This window comes from Oreochromis aureus, linkage group 12 (assembly GCF_013358895.1).
Source record: "Oreochromis aureus strain Israel breed Guangdong linkage group 12, ZZ_aureus, whole genome shotgun sequence".
Taxonomy (NCBI): Eukaryota; Metazoa; Chordata; class Actinopteri; order Cichliformes; family Cichlidae; genus Oreochromis; species Oreochromis aureus.
This window is the reverse complement of record NC_052953.1, coordinates 16,363,209-16,381,091: the sequence shown is the minus strand read 5'-3', so window position 1 is coordinate 16,381,091 and position 17,883 is coordinate 16,363,209. Positions and strand designations below refer to the sequence as shown.

General features: G+C 39.8%; 1 protein-coding gene across 1 annotated transcript in view; it reads left to right on the top strand.

Moving 5' to 3' along the window:
- Positions 1 to 17,883, top strand: part of grid2 (glutamate receptor, ionotropic, delta 2) — a 487,335-nt gene that overhangs the window by 411,750 nt on the left and 57,702 nt on the right. The window contains exons 12-13 of the mRNA XM_031760306.2: positions 2,158 to 2,296; positions 8,820 to 9,015. Of these exons, the coding sequence (XP_031616166.1) occupies positions 2,158 to 2,296; positions 8,820 to 9,015 (335 nt within the window). The remainder of the gene's footprint in view (positions 1 to 2,157; positions 2,297 to 8,819; positions 9,016 to 17,883) is intronic.

Sequence of the window (17,883 nt, the reverse complement as noted above, 5' to 3'; positions counted from 1 at the left end):
TATAGGTTTATAGCTGTTAAGAGAGTAGGATAGAGATTATCTCACATTTTTGAGCTTTTAGATCAGTGCTCGCCTTATGGTCAAATAAGCTTAAAGTTTCTGTAATATTAATCTGCTTCTGTCTTTCACACACACACACACATATATGTATATGCATATATATATATCCATATAAAGACTAGGAAACAAAATGACCTTTTCTAAAAATCTGCTCTACGTGATTCGATTCCCAGCTCAAAATTTTGGGAACCTTAACTCTACAGTTACATTAATATTTTATAAAAGTCACTTGTGCAGCCAGAAATCAACATAAAAATTGTTCTGAGACTGGACAATGGCTTTTTTTTTTCGGTAAATTAATCGGTCCTCCATGGATATTGCCAGTGTGAAACCCCAAATCCCCAAATACCTTCTGCGGCTGGAACGATTCACAAAGGTCATGTTTTAGAAGCTATTGAAGTCCAAGATACTGCAGTCACGCTCAGGCATATACTCGGACGGTTTTTGGCACCAAAAAGCATCTCTGCCTGCTGCTTGCTTTCATTCATGAAAATGATTCATCTCATCTTCCCACGCACATTCCCATGCACAGTAATTTCTTAGGAATACTGTGTTGGCTTATTATTTCGATCATTTCATTATAAAGTTTCTTTTTCATAACAAAATAGCTGTTATGTAATTACAGTGGCAGATACTTTTCTTCGGGTTACCTGATAAAAATGAAATTATTACACAACCACTTTATGTGTGACCATTTACTGAAAAAAGTCAAGAGCCATGAAAGATTGAAACATTTTAAAGACATAATTCATGATACCATGTCATCCATACAGTATACGTTATAATGCCTTCGGGCTTGTGCTAAAACCTGGTGTCAACAGCAAATCATGCAAAGAAGGATAACAGAAAACATGTAGAGGGGAAAACGAGATGGTACATTTAAAATAAATCAAAGGGTATACAGGAAGGGAAGATGGAAAAAAACAAGAATCCAGTGGATATAGAGAAGGTGGTGAGATAAAGAGAGAAAGAGATTATGTGGGTGTCAGATATATTATTGAGGCTGAGCTAAGGGAAGTGGGAGACATGAGAGCGTTGGCTGGTCTGTGCTGATGTAACCACGATCACCACAGGTATAAAAGGGGGGGGGGGGGGAGTTCTAACTTGCTTGAGTAACTACAAAGAGAAAGGGAATCGTGTCAGTCATGACCGTGCGTGTACGTGCGCATTTGTGCATAGCTACAGTAAATGTGTGCAAAAACACTGTCGTCAGTAAGCAAGTGTGTGGGTATGAATAGAAAGGCTACCCCACACAGCTACCTGAGAAGAATGGAAGAGCCAAAGATAAATGTGTCCTGTTTTCTGTCCTGGTTAGTACACAAACAAATAGATTCCCTCTCTCTGTCTCTCTCTCTCTCTTTTGTTTTTTTTAATGTTTTTTGTTTTCTTGTTTTTTGAGGGCTACAATTGGAATGACAACCTTTCTTGAAAAACATATAAAGCGGAGCCAGTTTGTGTTTTACTGTTGCAGAACAAGATTTCAGAGGACAAGGCCAGAAAAGCTGTTTATAACACAAGAGGAGGATAAAGCGATTTTATATTTGAAGACAGACAAGCCACTTTTCATTGTAATGTGTTCCCGGCAGCATCTTAATGGGAAAGCCTGACAAGCATTTTGTTCGCATTCATCACATCTTTTCAACAGTATTTATTGCAAAAGCAGGTTACTGTTTTTTGCAACGCGCATCCAAATAGTTTTTTTTTAGTTCTTAGTTATTTAAAGTGTATTAAAACATCACCAGACAGTGGAAGACAGCTCTGCTCACCTGATGCTTGCTAACACCTAATATTTCAAATGTTACTTAATATATGATTATTTATAAACTGGTTTTCATATATCAAAGATTTTCTTATCGCAGTGATTTGGAATTTGTTATTTTGATGTTTTCCAGTTCACAGCAATTTCTTGCAGTTGATCCGACCATGTGAAGATCAGATCTATGCCAAAGCATCAGATCAAATCCTGTTAATCCAATGATAATCGTTCAGGATGTGCTTTGCTGTTTTCACAGCTTTTTCTCCTGCAGCAAAGAGCCGCTTTTTTTTTTTCTTATACCGTGATTTTGACTCTCTTTTGTTTTCTTACTTTTGCTGCAGGTGGAGAGGTGCCTTACACCACCCTAGCTACAAGGATGATGATGGGGGTTTGGTGGATGTTTGCTCTAATTGTCATATCCTCATATACTGCCAATCTAGCAGCTTTCCTCACAATCTCGCGTATAGAGAATTCAATACAGTAAGTATTCAACTAATTTTTTTCACCTACTGTTTTTAGTGGTAGCTACCATATTGGCTGATATATTGATTTAAATTTTTTCAAGTAAAAACTGCCACCTTTATTGTATCCTTATTGTTGTCATATTTAGGTATATTTAAACCTATGGAGTTAAATGATTCTCAAAAGAGTTACAAATGTGTATTGAATATTTTGTGTGTAATTTTGAGTATCCACAATTGCATACTCCAGTCCACACATGAGTATAGAGCAGTTTGAACACATACAAATCCATAGGGCTAAAACCTGCATAAATACGGATCATTTACACACTAATCTGTAAGTCTAGCTTCACAAATCTTTTCATTTTCACTTTCAAAAAGGTTCCCGTGCAACTGTCTAAAAATACTTGTGACTTTCTGTTCATTCAAATATCGGGAAATACGTGTGCACCAGTCACCTGATCATCATGCCACATGTGCTCGTGGGGTGCTGGGGTTTTGAGACTCTTTTCACACTATCAGTTTGGTACAGATGCACAAATGTGAAACATCTGTTTTACTTGAAATAACCCAGGAATACAAAGGAAGCTTGAGTTTTCCACTAGCACTTGAACGCAGCTTAGATTAGTGGATCTGTGCCAAGCTGGCAGTGTGAAAAGAGTAAGAGCCTCAAAACCCCAGAGCATATGTGTTGTGATTTATGCATATCAGGCGACTGGTGCGCACATATTTGATTTATCTGTAAGTGAGCGAAAAGAAAGTCGCAAATATTTTTAGATATTTGCACGCACGGGAAGCTTTTTAAAAGTGAAAGTGATCAGACTGGTTACGTTGAAAACTTGAGCTTGAAAATATTTAGTTGTAAATGGTTTCGACACATTAATTTCAAAAATAATGCTAGGTGTGTTCAAATTGCTTTGTATCCATGTGTAGATCGGTGCATGCGTTTGTAAGTACTCAGAGTTACACACAGATTAATTGTTTTACACATTTCTAAATCTGGTTTATGCTTTTGGATCATATCATACATATTTGTAACCTCTTTAAGACTCATTTAAAACTGCACAGCACATCTAAATAGATGCACAACCTCTGTACTGCAAAGAAAGTTGAGCCCAAGGCAAAAACTACATATATCCATATAGTGTATTTGTATAAATGTGTGCTTGCAGTTATGGTTGTATGACACCACGCACACATCTTTCTGTTGTCAAGTATACATGACAAATCATGCCTAACACACAGACACACACTGCAGGCTCCTTCAGTGTGCTGAAATCCATTATATCACACAGCTTTAATACATGAGAGGCAACTCACAAGCATGCATGCACATGCAGACAGTTAATATCTCACACACACAGTTAATTCTTTACCGTTTCTTTTCTCAACCTCAGTCCTCCATTATATCATCTGTCTCACATATGTGTGTGTTTGTGTGTCCGTGTGTGTTCTACTGATCAAGGTAGGAAGAAAAAGTGGCAAAGAGAGTTAGAGAAACAGTCAAAGTATGCTGAAATTGTTTTAAAAAGTGTTTTTGCAATTGATTTATTTTTTTTGCCTAGGTATCAAGGCAACTGGAAAAGCTGCCTACGTTCATTGCACAAACACGCACACACACAGACATTTCCTGAAGCGCTGTGCCCTCTGTTTATCTATCCTTGTGATAATATGTTTGCCTGCTTCTCTCCTGGTGGCACTAGGAAACGCTCATCTCTCATTGGACTAATCAGCATGCCGAAGCATCCGCTATGCCCGGCAGTGCCACAGTTAATTGTGCTTGGCTTTGGAATAAACAACATTTATTTCTCTAAATCTCACCACTATCTGTTTCTTAATTTGGTTCTGTCAGTTTGTTTCTCTGTCATTCTCTTTTCTGTCTCTTTTATGTATTTAGAAGACCTTTCCTTTAGTTTACTTTGGTCACACTGCGCCCCTCATTCATGCTGTTGTTTTTTCTTCTTTGTTCCACGTCCTTCCGCCCAGCCTCTTGTAAAATCTGTCAATCTATAGTTTCTTTCTTTCTTTCTTTTGTCTGTCCTCAATTGCTTTTTGTTTGTTTGTTTTTCACTTTGCTGTCATTAAGGAGTGGCTCTCAGTTTGCTGCCTCATTCAGCAGCATACATTGAGCTAATTAAGGATTTCCATAAATTTTAATGCATTATCTTTAGTGTGTTGACTCTTCTTGGGTCATTAGTGCCATAATTACCAACTAAACAGCAGCACCCACATGGCCCAAGGCCTCCAAAGATGGGTTTTGGGGATAAGTAGTGAGAGGGAACATTCCTAAAATAAACTGAGAGTAATTGTAAAGTGTAACAAAATCTCAATGGAGAGATGAGAAATGTAGCCATGCAGAAAAAAATAGCAGTCTGTGATGTTGTGATTAGCATGCACTTTTATCTGATAATCCTTGATTAACATATTATGCAGATGGAATTAGATTGAATGCATTTGTGTGATTGAGAGAGCGAATTAGTTAGTATGGAAAAGAGCAAAAGAGCGCACGCAGGGGCAAGAAAGGAAGAGAAGGTCGGGGGAAGAATGGAGGCATTCCTCTCCTCCTTAGTGTCTCCTATCAGGACAGACAGGATTTTTAAGTATTAATGCCCTTGTTTCATCCTGAAAATGAAATAACAAGTGAATGCTCAGAACTCTCTCTGGACTATTTCACGCTTGGATGTTTTCCCTCAATTTCAGTGTGAATCCTTTAGGAAAACAGTGAGAGATGGCAGTGGAGAGTAGCAAAGAGAGGGTGCTAGAGAGGAATGTATGAAGGGAGAGACAAAAGGGGAATAAGCATTATAAAGTGGAAATGAAGAGCGCAAGTGCGTGGAAGAAAAGATGAGATGGAGAAAACGGGAGTAAAGAGGCAAAGGTTAGAGATGGAGAAGGGAACAGAGAGAGAAGAGGAGCGGAAGGAAGCATGGTGAAGGGTTTTGGTAGTGGTGATGAGTCAGAATGGGGAATTTATTTTTCAGGGGTAAAAGTGAGGTGAGAGACAGCAGAGCGAACAGAGAGAATAGATGGAGCGGAAGAATTGGTTAGGATGGGAAGACTAAAAGATGGATGGAGTGTTTGAGGATAAAGCGCTTCTTTCCTGGCCCAGCCTCGTACAGGAGGAGACATATTTTATGCTTGATAAAGATTGCCAATAAAGTCAATCAGGTCATTTCACACTTGCTTGTGTGAATATGTCTGCTGGCTTTATAGTTACAGGTGACTCTTCGGTGGCTGTTGCATTCTTAGTAATCAGATAAAGCAGCACATTGTCCACTGGCAGATATTGATTAGATTACGTAAAGCTTAAGTAAGAAATGCATGATATGAAATCTGATTTGATCTGCTGTGACTTGGCTTGTACGTTCATTCTGCTTCTGACATCGGTGTCCCTGAAAAATGAACACGAATACAAAATATTGCATGCTGCACCAGCACTTCAATGATATTGATGATCTGATCAAAACATAGAGACTGAAATGGCCACACAGATCAAAAGAACTTCCGGGATTTTTAAATTATGAAACAATAACGATTTTCAATTTAGCTAACCAAATGTGCCACAGCTGGAACCACTGCCACCTCAGCTGACTTCAGTCCGAGTATCGATTGCCTATTCCCGTGCACAGTATAGTTAGCGGTTAATGTGTTTCTGATAAAGGCTTCTACATTTACAGATTCATTCTCCTACAAAACCATGTAGCCGCGATCATCTATGTCCTTTCAAGTTCATTTAGGCCAAATTAGCACCAAAATTAGAGTTTTGGGAGCTGACGATCTTATTGACAGAAGCTTTTAGCAAAGATGACCAGGTGACCAAATACGCAGAAACAAAGCTATGCACACAGGAATTATTCCTGCACATATTCAGATTAACCTGCTATTAAAAGGGACCCTGTCTAGCTATTCAGTCTTTAAATCATTCTCTCACCCCGACACACGCACACATACACACACACACACACACACACACGTTCGCTATTTGTCACACAAAACATTTAGCTGCTTTTCACTCCATTTACTTGCTCATTGAGCTGCTTAGGGGTAATATAATTGGTTGCAAAATGAGCTAGCATACACAGGACAGAAACACAATTTTGTGGACACACAGATCCACAGACACACACACAGAAATTAATTTCACATAAAACACTCACAGAAAGACAGTTAAACACATAATGCATATAGGCATGTAGGAATTTAATAGTGATAGAAAAAAATAAATAAAAATAAGTGTTATAGATACTTCTTAAGTTTACAGATTTTGGTATGACCACTATGCCTTCATCTAATTTTTTAAAAGTAGTCTTCATGAATAGTTCGGGCTTCTTTAATGACTGTCCAAAACTCTTCTTTAAATGTTGGCTGCTTTTTGATCCATTCTCTGTTAATGTCATCCCACACAGCCACCCTACCACTCAAACCATAACTCAACGAGGAAGTCATGTAGGATTGTTTTTTTAAATTGATATTGAAAAGTTTATATAATAAAAATCTTGGATGACTTTGAATCTCAGTGACCTCTGACCTCGAGGTCAAGCTCAGAGGTCAAATTCTTTGAAAATTTTCTGAATGTGATAACTTGAGAACAAGGTGGCGTAGGATTTAAAAATCTATACCATAGGTGTATCTACCAGGAGGCTGAGGGGTACCACTGGCCGCCGCCAGTATTTTTAGACTTCATGAACCACACAATTACACACATTTTCAGTTTTAAGGTTTTGTGTTTTCCTTGCCTTGTCAATCATGGAAATATATGCAGTGGTTCTTCAAAAAAGGGTAAATCATATGAGATCTGTAAATTTCAGTTGTATGCTGGATACTATCCTTGCAATGTTTCATTATTAATCAAAATAACCAGTGAAACCAACACAAACCATTTTTATCTTCCAAATGAACTTTGGTCTAATCTAATGGAGGCCTAATGCATGATTCTCTCTCTCTGTCTCCTGCACACGCACCATTAAAGAACAAGCTTAGAGTTACTATGCAGTGAAAGCAATTCACAAAGGGGGAATCCCGGTCAAAGAGTGTGCTGACAGGCGTGCATATTCACGGGGGAGCGGTGGGGAGGGGAGATTATTTAGGCCAAAGATTAATTGGCGGAAATAAAAGATTCATGTTCATGGCAAAGTTCATTAAAATCTTCAAAGGATTTTTTTTTCTTTAGAATGGGTCAGCGAGATATTTGAGGAGGGCTAGAGCCAAGGGGGAAGCGCAAGAGCTGTCCCTTCCATATTATTTCACACGTGTGTGTCTGTGTGGGTGTGTATTTATCAAAATGAACAGTGTGGTAATATTGCAAGCAGTAGCTACTTATATTTGTGCCCATTGTAAGTCTGCTTCGTGGGTGTACTGTATTACAACTGAATTAATGAAGTAAGATAATATATACTTGTTGTTCTTCATTAAGCAGGACATGTTGAGTGTTTTTGTGCGCATGTTTTGTTTCCCAAACGTTCCATCCATGGGTGGTATGTAGCAACCATTTAACAAACAAACAGTAATTAGTTCTTGTAATGGTTCTCCATTACATTTCTCAGCGGCCAAACTCTTTGAAAGGCAACCCAAGCACCGTTGCGTTATAATTAACAATAGCTTGTGTATTCCCCCAGAGGTGACAATTTATGGGTGAGAGGTGGAACGAAGGAGAAAGGAAGAGAGAGAAAATAGAAAAAAACTTAAGACAGATGAACTTGTATGTATGGGTGTGTGTTTGTGTTTTTCACTTCTTTATGAGTGTTTCCATTTTCTTTTCTTCTTACCCATTTGTCGTGGCCAGTTCCCTTTTTTTTAAAAAAAATCCTGAATGTCAATTAAATGTTGCTGCCAACTCCGGTCCTTAGAAAAATTAATGGCTAGGTGAGTGTCTGAACCCACAGTACAGCTGGCCACTCCATTTATACTCAATTTGTACCATCCAAAATCCCCCCTTTCCAGCGCCTCTTAGGTATCATGGGGAATTACCAAGACAACAACAAAAGACTGATTATTCACCATGTCCTGTCGAGCCAAACTCAAAGCGCCAAAGTTAGGATTTAATCTAGTCAGTGAATGGATAGTTGATTTAGGTGTTTTCTGCTTCAGCCGGGCAGATATAGTTATATGCTTCATGATAGGAGTTTCATGTTAGGCTGATTCCATCAGAAATGTACTGTATACGTAAAAGTGCAGACCGAGCTGTGTAGTAAGCTTAGTAATGTGAAGTGAGTGAATAGGAAGCTGAAACCAGTGTTTTGCTGAAGTGCAGTTAACCTGGGGTCTGATCGTTTCTGTGATTTTAATACCACCGTCATTTGGAAAGGTATTTTACAGAAGAATTACCCAGAAAGTATAAAATGAAATCGTAGTGTCTACTATTATTACGAGCACTTGTAGAACAAGAGTGATGCTGTTAAAAAGTACTACATCTACAGTCATCAAGGACCAAATGTGTATCAATACACAGGTGAAGGATCTTTCAGGCTCAGACTTTTTTACAGTTGATGGATGAATGAAGATGATGTTAATATTAACCCTTTTCACTACCTGTGTCTCTGTAGGTCTCTGCAAGACTTATCCAAGCAGACAGAGTTGCCTTACGGTACAGTGCTGGACTCTGCAGTTTATGATCAGGTGCGCTCCAAGGCTATGAACCCCTTTGAGAGGGATCCCATGTACTCCCAAATGTGGCGGATGATTAACCGCACAGGAGGAGGCGATAATAACGTCGAGGAGTCAAAAGAAGGCATTCGCAAGGTACGTCTTTTCATTTTTAATTCTTTTTTTTGGTTTTAAATTAAATAAACTTTGGCACACATAAAATGATTGTGGTTAATGAAATAAACACCGGAGTCGAGTCATTCCCCTGATAGGGTTTGAATGAACAGGACAGGTGGAGAAGGGCAGCAGCATCAGTGCAATGATTTGTTACTCAGAGCACATTGGAAACATAATTTGCTATAATTTGATCCTGTCATTTTTGAAAACATACATACCAAAAAATTGGTTGTAGAGTGAACTTTCCCTGAAGGGCAAAATGACATCGACCTCAGAGGAGAGGATTTTATTAATGTATTATATATTCTTTGTGACATATCTGCACAAACATATTTTTTGGATTATGTTATAATTCAAGTTACAGTTTGCCAGTGGTGTTAAATATCTCTTCTACAATATAAAAAAAATAGCAAGGATTAGAGGATTAGGGGGATTTGAGTACTTATAAATCAGCTTTTACTGTTCACTTTAAAAACATACAGATGGGTGTCAAATTAAAAGAAATGCCGTGAGTCCCCTGGTGAAGTGAAGTGGTGAAATGTGTGAGAAAAAAAAAATTAATGCAAAGTTTTTCTGAGTGTTTGCCGTTATCCTGTGAGAAAGCATTGTTATCATAAAACTATTTTATTCTGATGTCAGTGGTACCATCTAGTTCCTTAGTCTCTCTGGGGGATGGGGGGAGGTCACTGAAGGGTTTATTGGGTGTAGAAATGATGTGAATCACATGATACTGGTATGGCTGTTACCACCTCTCACCACAAATGAGCACTTGAGATTTTGAATGTTAGACAGCACTCTCCACCAACATCATCAAATCACCAGATGAGGAAATGTGCTTTGGAAGAATAATGCTCATCGGTCCAGCAGAGATCCAGAAACTTGGAGAATCAATGCCGGGCGGGGGAGGTTGAAGCTGCTCTGGATGCACATGATGGGCTAAAATCTTACTAAAACACATTATATTGGCTTTTCACTTTATTTGTCACCCTTCTGCATTTCATGGTATAAGGCAGCATTATCCCTAAAAAAACAAAAACTGTTGTGGCTCGATCTCTCTCCATGAATCACCCGACATCTTTGCTCTCCAAGAGGGCAAATTTACTTGAAAGCATTGCTGTCCAGCATATTGTTAAATGTTCAGACTCATCATAAAATGTGTCATGTGACTAAGGCGCACGTCACACACTGTGCACGGATGTTTTTGGCAGCTGGAGTAGATTTTCACGTTCTAAAGGTTTTCATGCTCCTTTGGCTGCTCATAAGAAGGAAAGAATTTCAAGTTTTGCTATCATGTATTTTTAATACAGTGATATTTGTGACCATTCGTCTTTAGTGTGCGTATGTTTGGATGTATTATGGGTATTGAACAATTTCTATTGTTGGGATCTTGGCTTTTAAAAGTTTACCAGACGTTTCCTATCCTTTCCATTCACTGTCATTACTATGTTTTTATGTACTTTTATGTATTACCCGGTCATTTTTATCAGGTACAATAATATGCAGACTAAAGTTTCTTATTTTTTTTCTTACATAAGTTATGCAAATATCAGTGCCCATTCAGCATTTGGTAGTAATGCCTAATTCATAATGCGTAATACAGAGAATTGAAGATGTTTACCGTATGGTCTACAGTGCATCCTTACAAAGCACCGACTCGGCCCTGTTTTGACATGCCGCTCATGTTACAGGGTCGTCTGTGTTGATAGGGGATAAACGATGTTAATGATACACAGATAACGTTCGCATGACTAAATACTTAATTCCCTTGGTGATTACCCAGCATCATAAATACCTGACTGCTGCATCTCATTTGCATGCATCCCACTTTCTGTTTGCATCGTGCTTCGCTCTTCCAGAGGGTCCCACTTTATCCTTTCTCCTTCCAGAATATATTAGACTTGAACCGGAGCCAGGATTGGAAGTGTTGGAAGGAGTGATGAAAGTGGCACACAGTAGTTTTAAAATTATGCATTAAATCCAGTGCCTAATAAGATGTAAGAGTGGAACCATTAACACTTACTAAGAATCATTTTTTGTTGGTGATGCAGTTTTAAAAAAAAAACCACATGTATACCTAATTATTAGTATCCCAAGAAACACAAATAAGGTAGTATTTTATTGCAAAACAGGGCTGTTTGTTGCACCAGCAAAAGTATTTATCACCTTCACTACAAACTTGACACCGACAGCTTGAGAAAACACGCTTACCTAGTGAGCTGACATCTGTGATTCTGGCGTAATGGGTTGAGAAATAGTGGCACCAAAGACAAATCACACCTCGAATTTTCTGTAACGATTTTTTAAAGGATTTTAAAATTGTGGTATTTCTGCAGCACATGGGCTACCACAAGCTAGCATGGTACAGAGAGATCATGAATACACATTGTCATTTAATGGCTTTGCTAGGGAGACAGTCCTGTTCACAAACCACGGTGAAACCTGTCATTACTGCAACACATAAGATAATAGTGTGCTCTCCCGCCACTCTGGATATTTGGTTCACATGAAAACAGCAGGTCATAACTGTGGCGCTCGCCATTAAGGTTGACAAGACCAAAGTCAAACTCTGATTGGCTGCAGGAGGTTGTGGGGAAAAAATCTGCTACACCCTGCGTGCAAATCAGTGGAATACCAAAGTTAACAAGAACAACTCGAATGTGAAGTATCACTGCAACTGTACAACCCAGGGGAACACCTGAACCTCCCTATGTGATGCAATTCAGACACAGTGTGCACGCTTTAAATGAGTTCATGGCCAGAGACACTGTCAGACATCATGCTGTTGCGGAAATGTAAAAGTCCAGTTCCTGCTAGCAGACTGGGTTGGAGCGACTCATAAATATATATCAAGAAGCAGTTCTTCTGGGCAGTGCTTCAGTAATTATCAGCTGAGACTGAATTCTCCATGATAAGTAAGTCATATGAAAAAAAAAAGGGCTGCTTTTCAGACGCAGCGCAGTGGGAGGAGGCAGGACTGACAAGAGGCAGGACTGGATGAAGGTTTTTGAGAGAGGATCTGCCTTTTCATGGATAAATTCTCTATGACAGGGGTGACACCTCCAGAGTGGCAAGCAAGCACTGCAGAGCAGAACTGAGAGCGAATACAAGAAGGAAGCCGATATCCCCTCTGAATATGTCTCTCTTGATTTTATACTTTACTTTGTTCTTTCATCCCCTGCTCTGCATTTCGGTTCCTTTCTTCTCACCTGCATCTTTTTTTCCTCTTTTTTTCTTGCACTGCACCACCGAATATTTGCCTGTTAGCGTTCTATCTTTCCATCGCACCCCGCCTCCCCCACTCTCGACTCCTACCCAAATCTTTCCTTCGTTCTCTGCTTCTCCTTATAATATTTCATTCTGCAACCCCGCTGTCTCTCTGTCTGTCTTTTTTTTTTCATCTACTTTGTGTTAAAAGCTACAGGGTGCACTCTAGTGGTTCACTAATGCCTGTCCCTCTCTGCTGACTGCATTGACACAGCTGATTTTTTTTTCCTTCTGCTGCAGTGCCACTGACAGTGACACCGCCGCCTTGACTGTGTCCGTTTAAGCAAATGAATCAAATTATCGGTTTAATTATTCCTAAATTCGGTGGAATTGGGAAACACTGGATACATCCTCTACATTCTGTACATGCAGAGCTTACCAATCATTGATTTTTCCTTTAGAGAAAACATTTTGTCAATGTGGAGACTTTCAACCTGTTAAGAATTCTTCTCATGCTGACAAATACATTTAGAAGGCAGTGAACAGACCCTTGAATTTATTTATTTTTTAAGTTGGAGGCTAGATGGAAAGCTATAATATTATTAACAGACTCCATGAGTCAGACATTTTTTGTTTTCTGTCTTTGTCTGATTTATTCTGATCCGTTTGTCTTCTTCAATCCCGTCCCTTTTGCTCTATTTGATTCCCGTGAGGTTAAGAACTTGATATATTTTTCCCCTCAGTGTCATGCTCTCTCGCTCCCTTCTTTCTCTTCCTGCACTTTCTCACTGTTTTTTTTTTCTCCTCTTTCCCAATAAACCTCTTACCCCTCTCCGTCACCGTTGTCTCCTGTGCACTATGGATTTTCTCCCTTTTCAGTTTCGATCCCCCGTGGCAGAATAATATTATATGTCAGAACAGGTCAGTGTCTGGGCTGTCTCTGCTATCACTCACACACAAACGTGCATGCCCACACACACACACACACACACAGACACATAAATGCACATACACAAAGACCTACTCAGATGCAAACACAGATACAAAATTTGCATTTCCCTAAGTAGCATGCTTTACACATGCATTAACACATTTCCCCTCATTCGCGCCTTGCATACTTTGATACACAAACACACACCAAGCCAGCCAAGTGCTCCGGGGTGAGGCCTGTCACGGGGTAATATATGTGTCGCTCCCATTTCAGTCAATGATCAAGGCACTCAATAGAGTGAGAGGTGTTGCACCTCCGCCTTGATATCTCATTAACTTTATGTCACATATGATATCAAAGACCGCTGTGCTCTGTGTCACTGTTTGACATAATGGCATCCTCATTTAAGTCAATGGAGGACTTACTTGTGGTCCCCTCTATTTATTATTGCATTGTCTCAAGAGTGAAAGCAAAGTCTTTTCTTCCTGTCAGTATCAGTTACTTACCCTCTGAATTATATGAAACCCTTACTGACATGGATAATAATAAGATGTGCCGATATTAGTGACGGTAACTGTAGAATCTCGCAACTCCTTTAGCTGGATCATTGAGCATTGTCTTACGTTTTCTTTATAATTCACTATGTATGACTCTGTATGGTTAATAAAATGCATGCTTTACTTATGCGTTTATAGTTCAAAGCCTCATCTAGTGATTTTTGTTGTTGATAATAATTTCAGCCAATGTGACCGGAGACTGTACCATGAAATGGAAACGTTTCCACTGAGCGCCGTTTATGTTCTAATACTATAGCACGTACATGCATGCGTGGCAAACTCTGTCACATTTTACTTGAAGCTCACAACACTAAAACCTTCAGATTTGCATGTTTATTCACATACGTGCCAATGCCGACACGTACACACACCTGACTCGGTTGAATTAAGTATCCCTGCGTGAATATTTGACAGCTACTCTCCGTCAGGCTTTAAGAGTCTCTGATGACCGCTGAGTGATTTTAGAGTTGAGTGGATTGCCAGTGAGTGATTTTCTGTCTGTATGACTTTCTGCTCCACCATGGGAAGGTACCACTTTAGAAAATGCATCTTTTCCCCTCATGACATTGCCTACTATATATTACCGTTATTCCTAAAAAGGAAGAGCAGAAAGTATTGAAACCTTCACTGCAACATTATCAACGATAGGCTGGGGAGGGGGGGTGCTTCACGGTAAAGGTCCTGTTCTCCAACAAAGACACGCAACACTTTGTGAATTCACTATCCTTCCAACCTAACCCTGCAATAAATAATTTTCAAAAGGACGATGAAGGCTTTGGAAAAATTTTACCCATACTTGTAGCAGCCAATGAAAGCTTGGAAATGGAGGGAGAAAAAGAGGTCAGACGAGTGGGCTGAAAGCAGTGAATCTGAAATTAAATGCTTCATACATTATGAATATATTTGGATTATACTATATAGAGGAGCATTTACTTCAGGTAAAGCGCTTTTACATAGCTGCTGTCACTTGTGAAGCCGTCTCTTCACTGAAAAATACCAATTTCTTGGATCTGAATTTCAAATTCTTATTACCTGAAAATGGATCTGACCCACTGAGCTGATAAGGTCACATCAATCAAGAGAAGCATATAATATATAAACATTAATTCACTTTCTATAATCCCTTAGTATGCGTTTGTCATATGGAGGTTTTCTGACCACACAGAATTGTCTTTCATTTTATTTCCTGGAGACAGGAAGTGGAGTTAAAGTGAGTAGGAAAAATCATGCAAAGTAAATGGCCCAGCCAGGCTATCAGGTCCCCCCACACGTCAAAAATACCTGTGAGCAATGCTATGTAATACTATGTAACATTTACCAGTGAAGGAAAATTCCTCCACTTATCCTACATATGCTCAACTCCATTGTGCAACAAGCCGTTTTCTGCCACTTAATTTCATCCTATCACCGTCTCCCCATTTAGCATAACGACTCTAGAAATTGTACTAAAAATTACCATCATCTCTTCACCTCTGCTGCATATATCTTGAATCAGGAAGTAAGTATCTGTATAATGTAAGCCTATAAGCTTTCGCCAATTTACCATAATGACTTCAGTGATGATGATAAAGATTGTGCTGAGTCCTCTTCCAGATAGAGCTGGTGGCAAATCATCCAAGACCTGTTTGGATCCTTCAGCCATCACAGCACTCTAGAGGACAATCGAGACAAAGCAGTGGAGAGATGAAGGGAGGAGTGGAAGATGACATAGATGGCGAATTGGTGCTCGAGGAGTAGGAAGACGGAAATTGGGAAATTTAGGTGGCACGAGGGCGATAAAGGGGGAGGGAGACGAACTAGTGAAAATTGAGGGAGTGACTACATGTGGATATGAAGGGACAAGAAAGAAGTGCAAGGAGAGGAGAAATAGAGAATGAATAGGTGGACAGGGGCCTAGACAGAACTGAAGAAAAGGATGGAAGAGAGGATTGAGCCATATTTTACTAAAATATATTTTTTATTTACTACATTGTTTATTTCTTACTACTTCACTCTTGCTCTAGCAAGGCCTTAAATGCATACATATATGAGACCAATGAGAGGGATGCAGGATTCTCAGTGCTATGCTCTGAAAAAGTTGAAGAAGAGTCTGAAGAACTCCCTTTTAACAGGAAGAAGCATTTACCAGCTATGTTTCCAGTTTCTGATTAGTTTCATTTTTAGTGGTTGGTTATTTTTGCTGTTTGCCCTCCATTCAGATTTAAGCACCAAACTCCCTGACAAAATCTGCTCCTTTACAACATAAGCCGTCCACTTGAAGGCTGATGCTTGCCCCATGCATTCAAATGTGAAGCCAAGGGGTCCTTAACAAATATCTGTTGGAAGTGAGATTCACCGCTATGAAAACCCAAGCGTGTCGCTGCATCAAAGTCAAAGGACACCTTGTTTGTGAGACTCCAGCGACTTTGATAAGACACTGAGAAAGCACAGAGAGTCAGAACAGATTTTAAAAAAAAAATCACCTGCCCATTTAAGGTTTATGAACGCTTGTTCACTACCTCTCTCTCTCTTCATTAGTCAGCCATCCAGTGTGAATCAGCGAGGTGGACTGGGGGTGTGTGGGGAGATTATGTTTAAACAGAGGATAACATTGCAGCTCACCCCAGATGCCTCACTTTGTGTGCGTGTGTGAGTGCAGGCACATGTTACTCTTCTCTCAATTTAGAGAGGCCTCTCTAACACCTGTTTACCCTCTCACATCACGGTTAACATTGTATCTGTAGGCAGCAGTGCTCTCTGAGTCTGTATGTGTTTGTATCAGTGTCACAGTTCTTTAAGGACCTCCTGCCAACCACCCATTGGTCAGGGAGTTGCCAAGGTTACCGAGCAGGGTGGCCCAGCTGTGCTCGGGGTGACAGATCTCTGTGTTTATGATTCCTCTCCCCCTGTGTTTGAGAGAGGTCGACTTTTCATGAACAAAGCTCTCAGGTCCCAAGGTTGCCTACAGCTATGTGACTTGTATCTCTTACACTGCACCCACTAACACAATATTCTCCCTGCGCTTCCTCTTGTCACTCCTTCAATTTTGTTTCTTTCTTCCTCGTGTGCTCTTGGTTCCTCTTTTTGCTGATGTTGTTGCGCTTCTGTAGTCCGGAGTGACACTTGCGGTATTTTTGTGCCTGAGCCAGTGCTCTGACACGGTGCGCTTACAAGAGGGGCTGAGGCAAGACCCATTTCATTAGATTTTTAAAAATTGATGCCATATTTACGTGTTTGTCATGTATTTTATTGGATTTGAATGAAATCTCTGCTGAGCCATATAAGCCCGTGATATATATCTGTCACTATGCCATGGTATGACTGCTGCAATATCCTCTGTAATAATCCAGGCTATGCTAAGACCAGAAAATGCCTTTTTTGGCTGCTGGGCTCTCTCATTTTCTATTTTCCAGTAGTGCAAATCACCCCGACAGGAAAAAGAGAAAGCTCTTTTCCTGCAGAGCCTGATAGCTCATTAGAATTCAACACAACAAGCCCAAACAGCAAACATATTTTCCTGCTGTTACAATTCTGTGCCTATGTGATGACAGTGTTTCTGTGTTGTGACTGAGATTTGGGGAAAGCAGATGAAAAGAGGACTAAAGACGAAGGAAATGGGGGGAAATTTACTCTCCATATTAAAGAGGGAAGATTGTAAGAATTGAAAGAGACATTTGAAATAAGGGAATTATAGATGCTAAACAAAAATGGAGAGAGGGAGAGATGGAAGTTCATCCTTGCTCGCTGTGGTGATTGATTAAAAACTGGCGTGTTTGCTGGAGATGTGACAAATCGGCGTAGAGTGAAGGGAGCAGAGGGAGAGAAAGTATTGAAGTAAGGAGAGGAGATAAGGGTTCAGTATGGTTAAAAAAAACACAAAGAAGAGAAGAAGAAATATTTATGTTATCCATTTCTATCTATTTATGTTTTCTTCTCTCTGTTCTTATATGTAATAACGATGCCGAAATTGCCTTCGTATCGGTTTCTCCTTCTTGTGCCGCCCAAGCGTCAATCCATCTGACAGCCGCACAACAGTCTTCTTCTGGATTTAGTTCTTTCTTCCTCTGTTTGCCTCCCTCCCTCACCGAGTCAGTATGTGTTTTTCCTCTCGTTCCCTTTCATCCCGCGCTATACCTCTTGTGTCTAATAATAATTACAGCACCTCACAAAGAAATC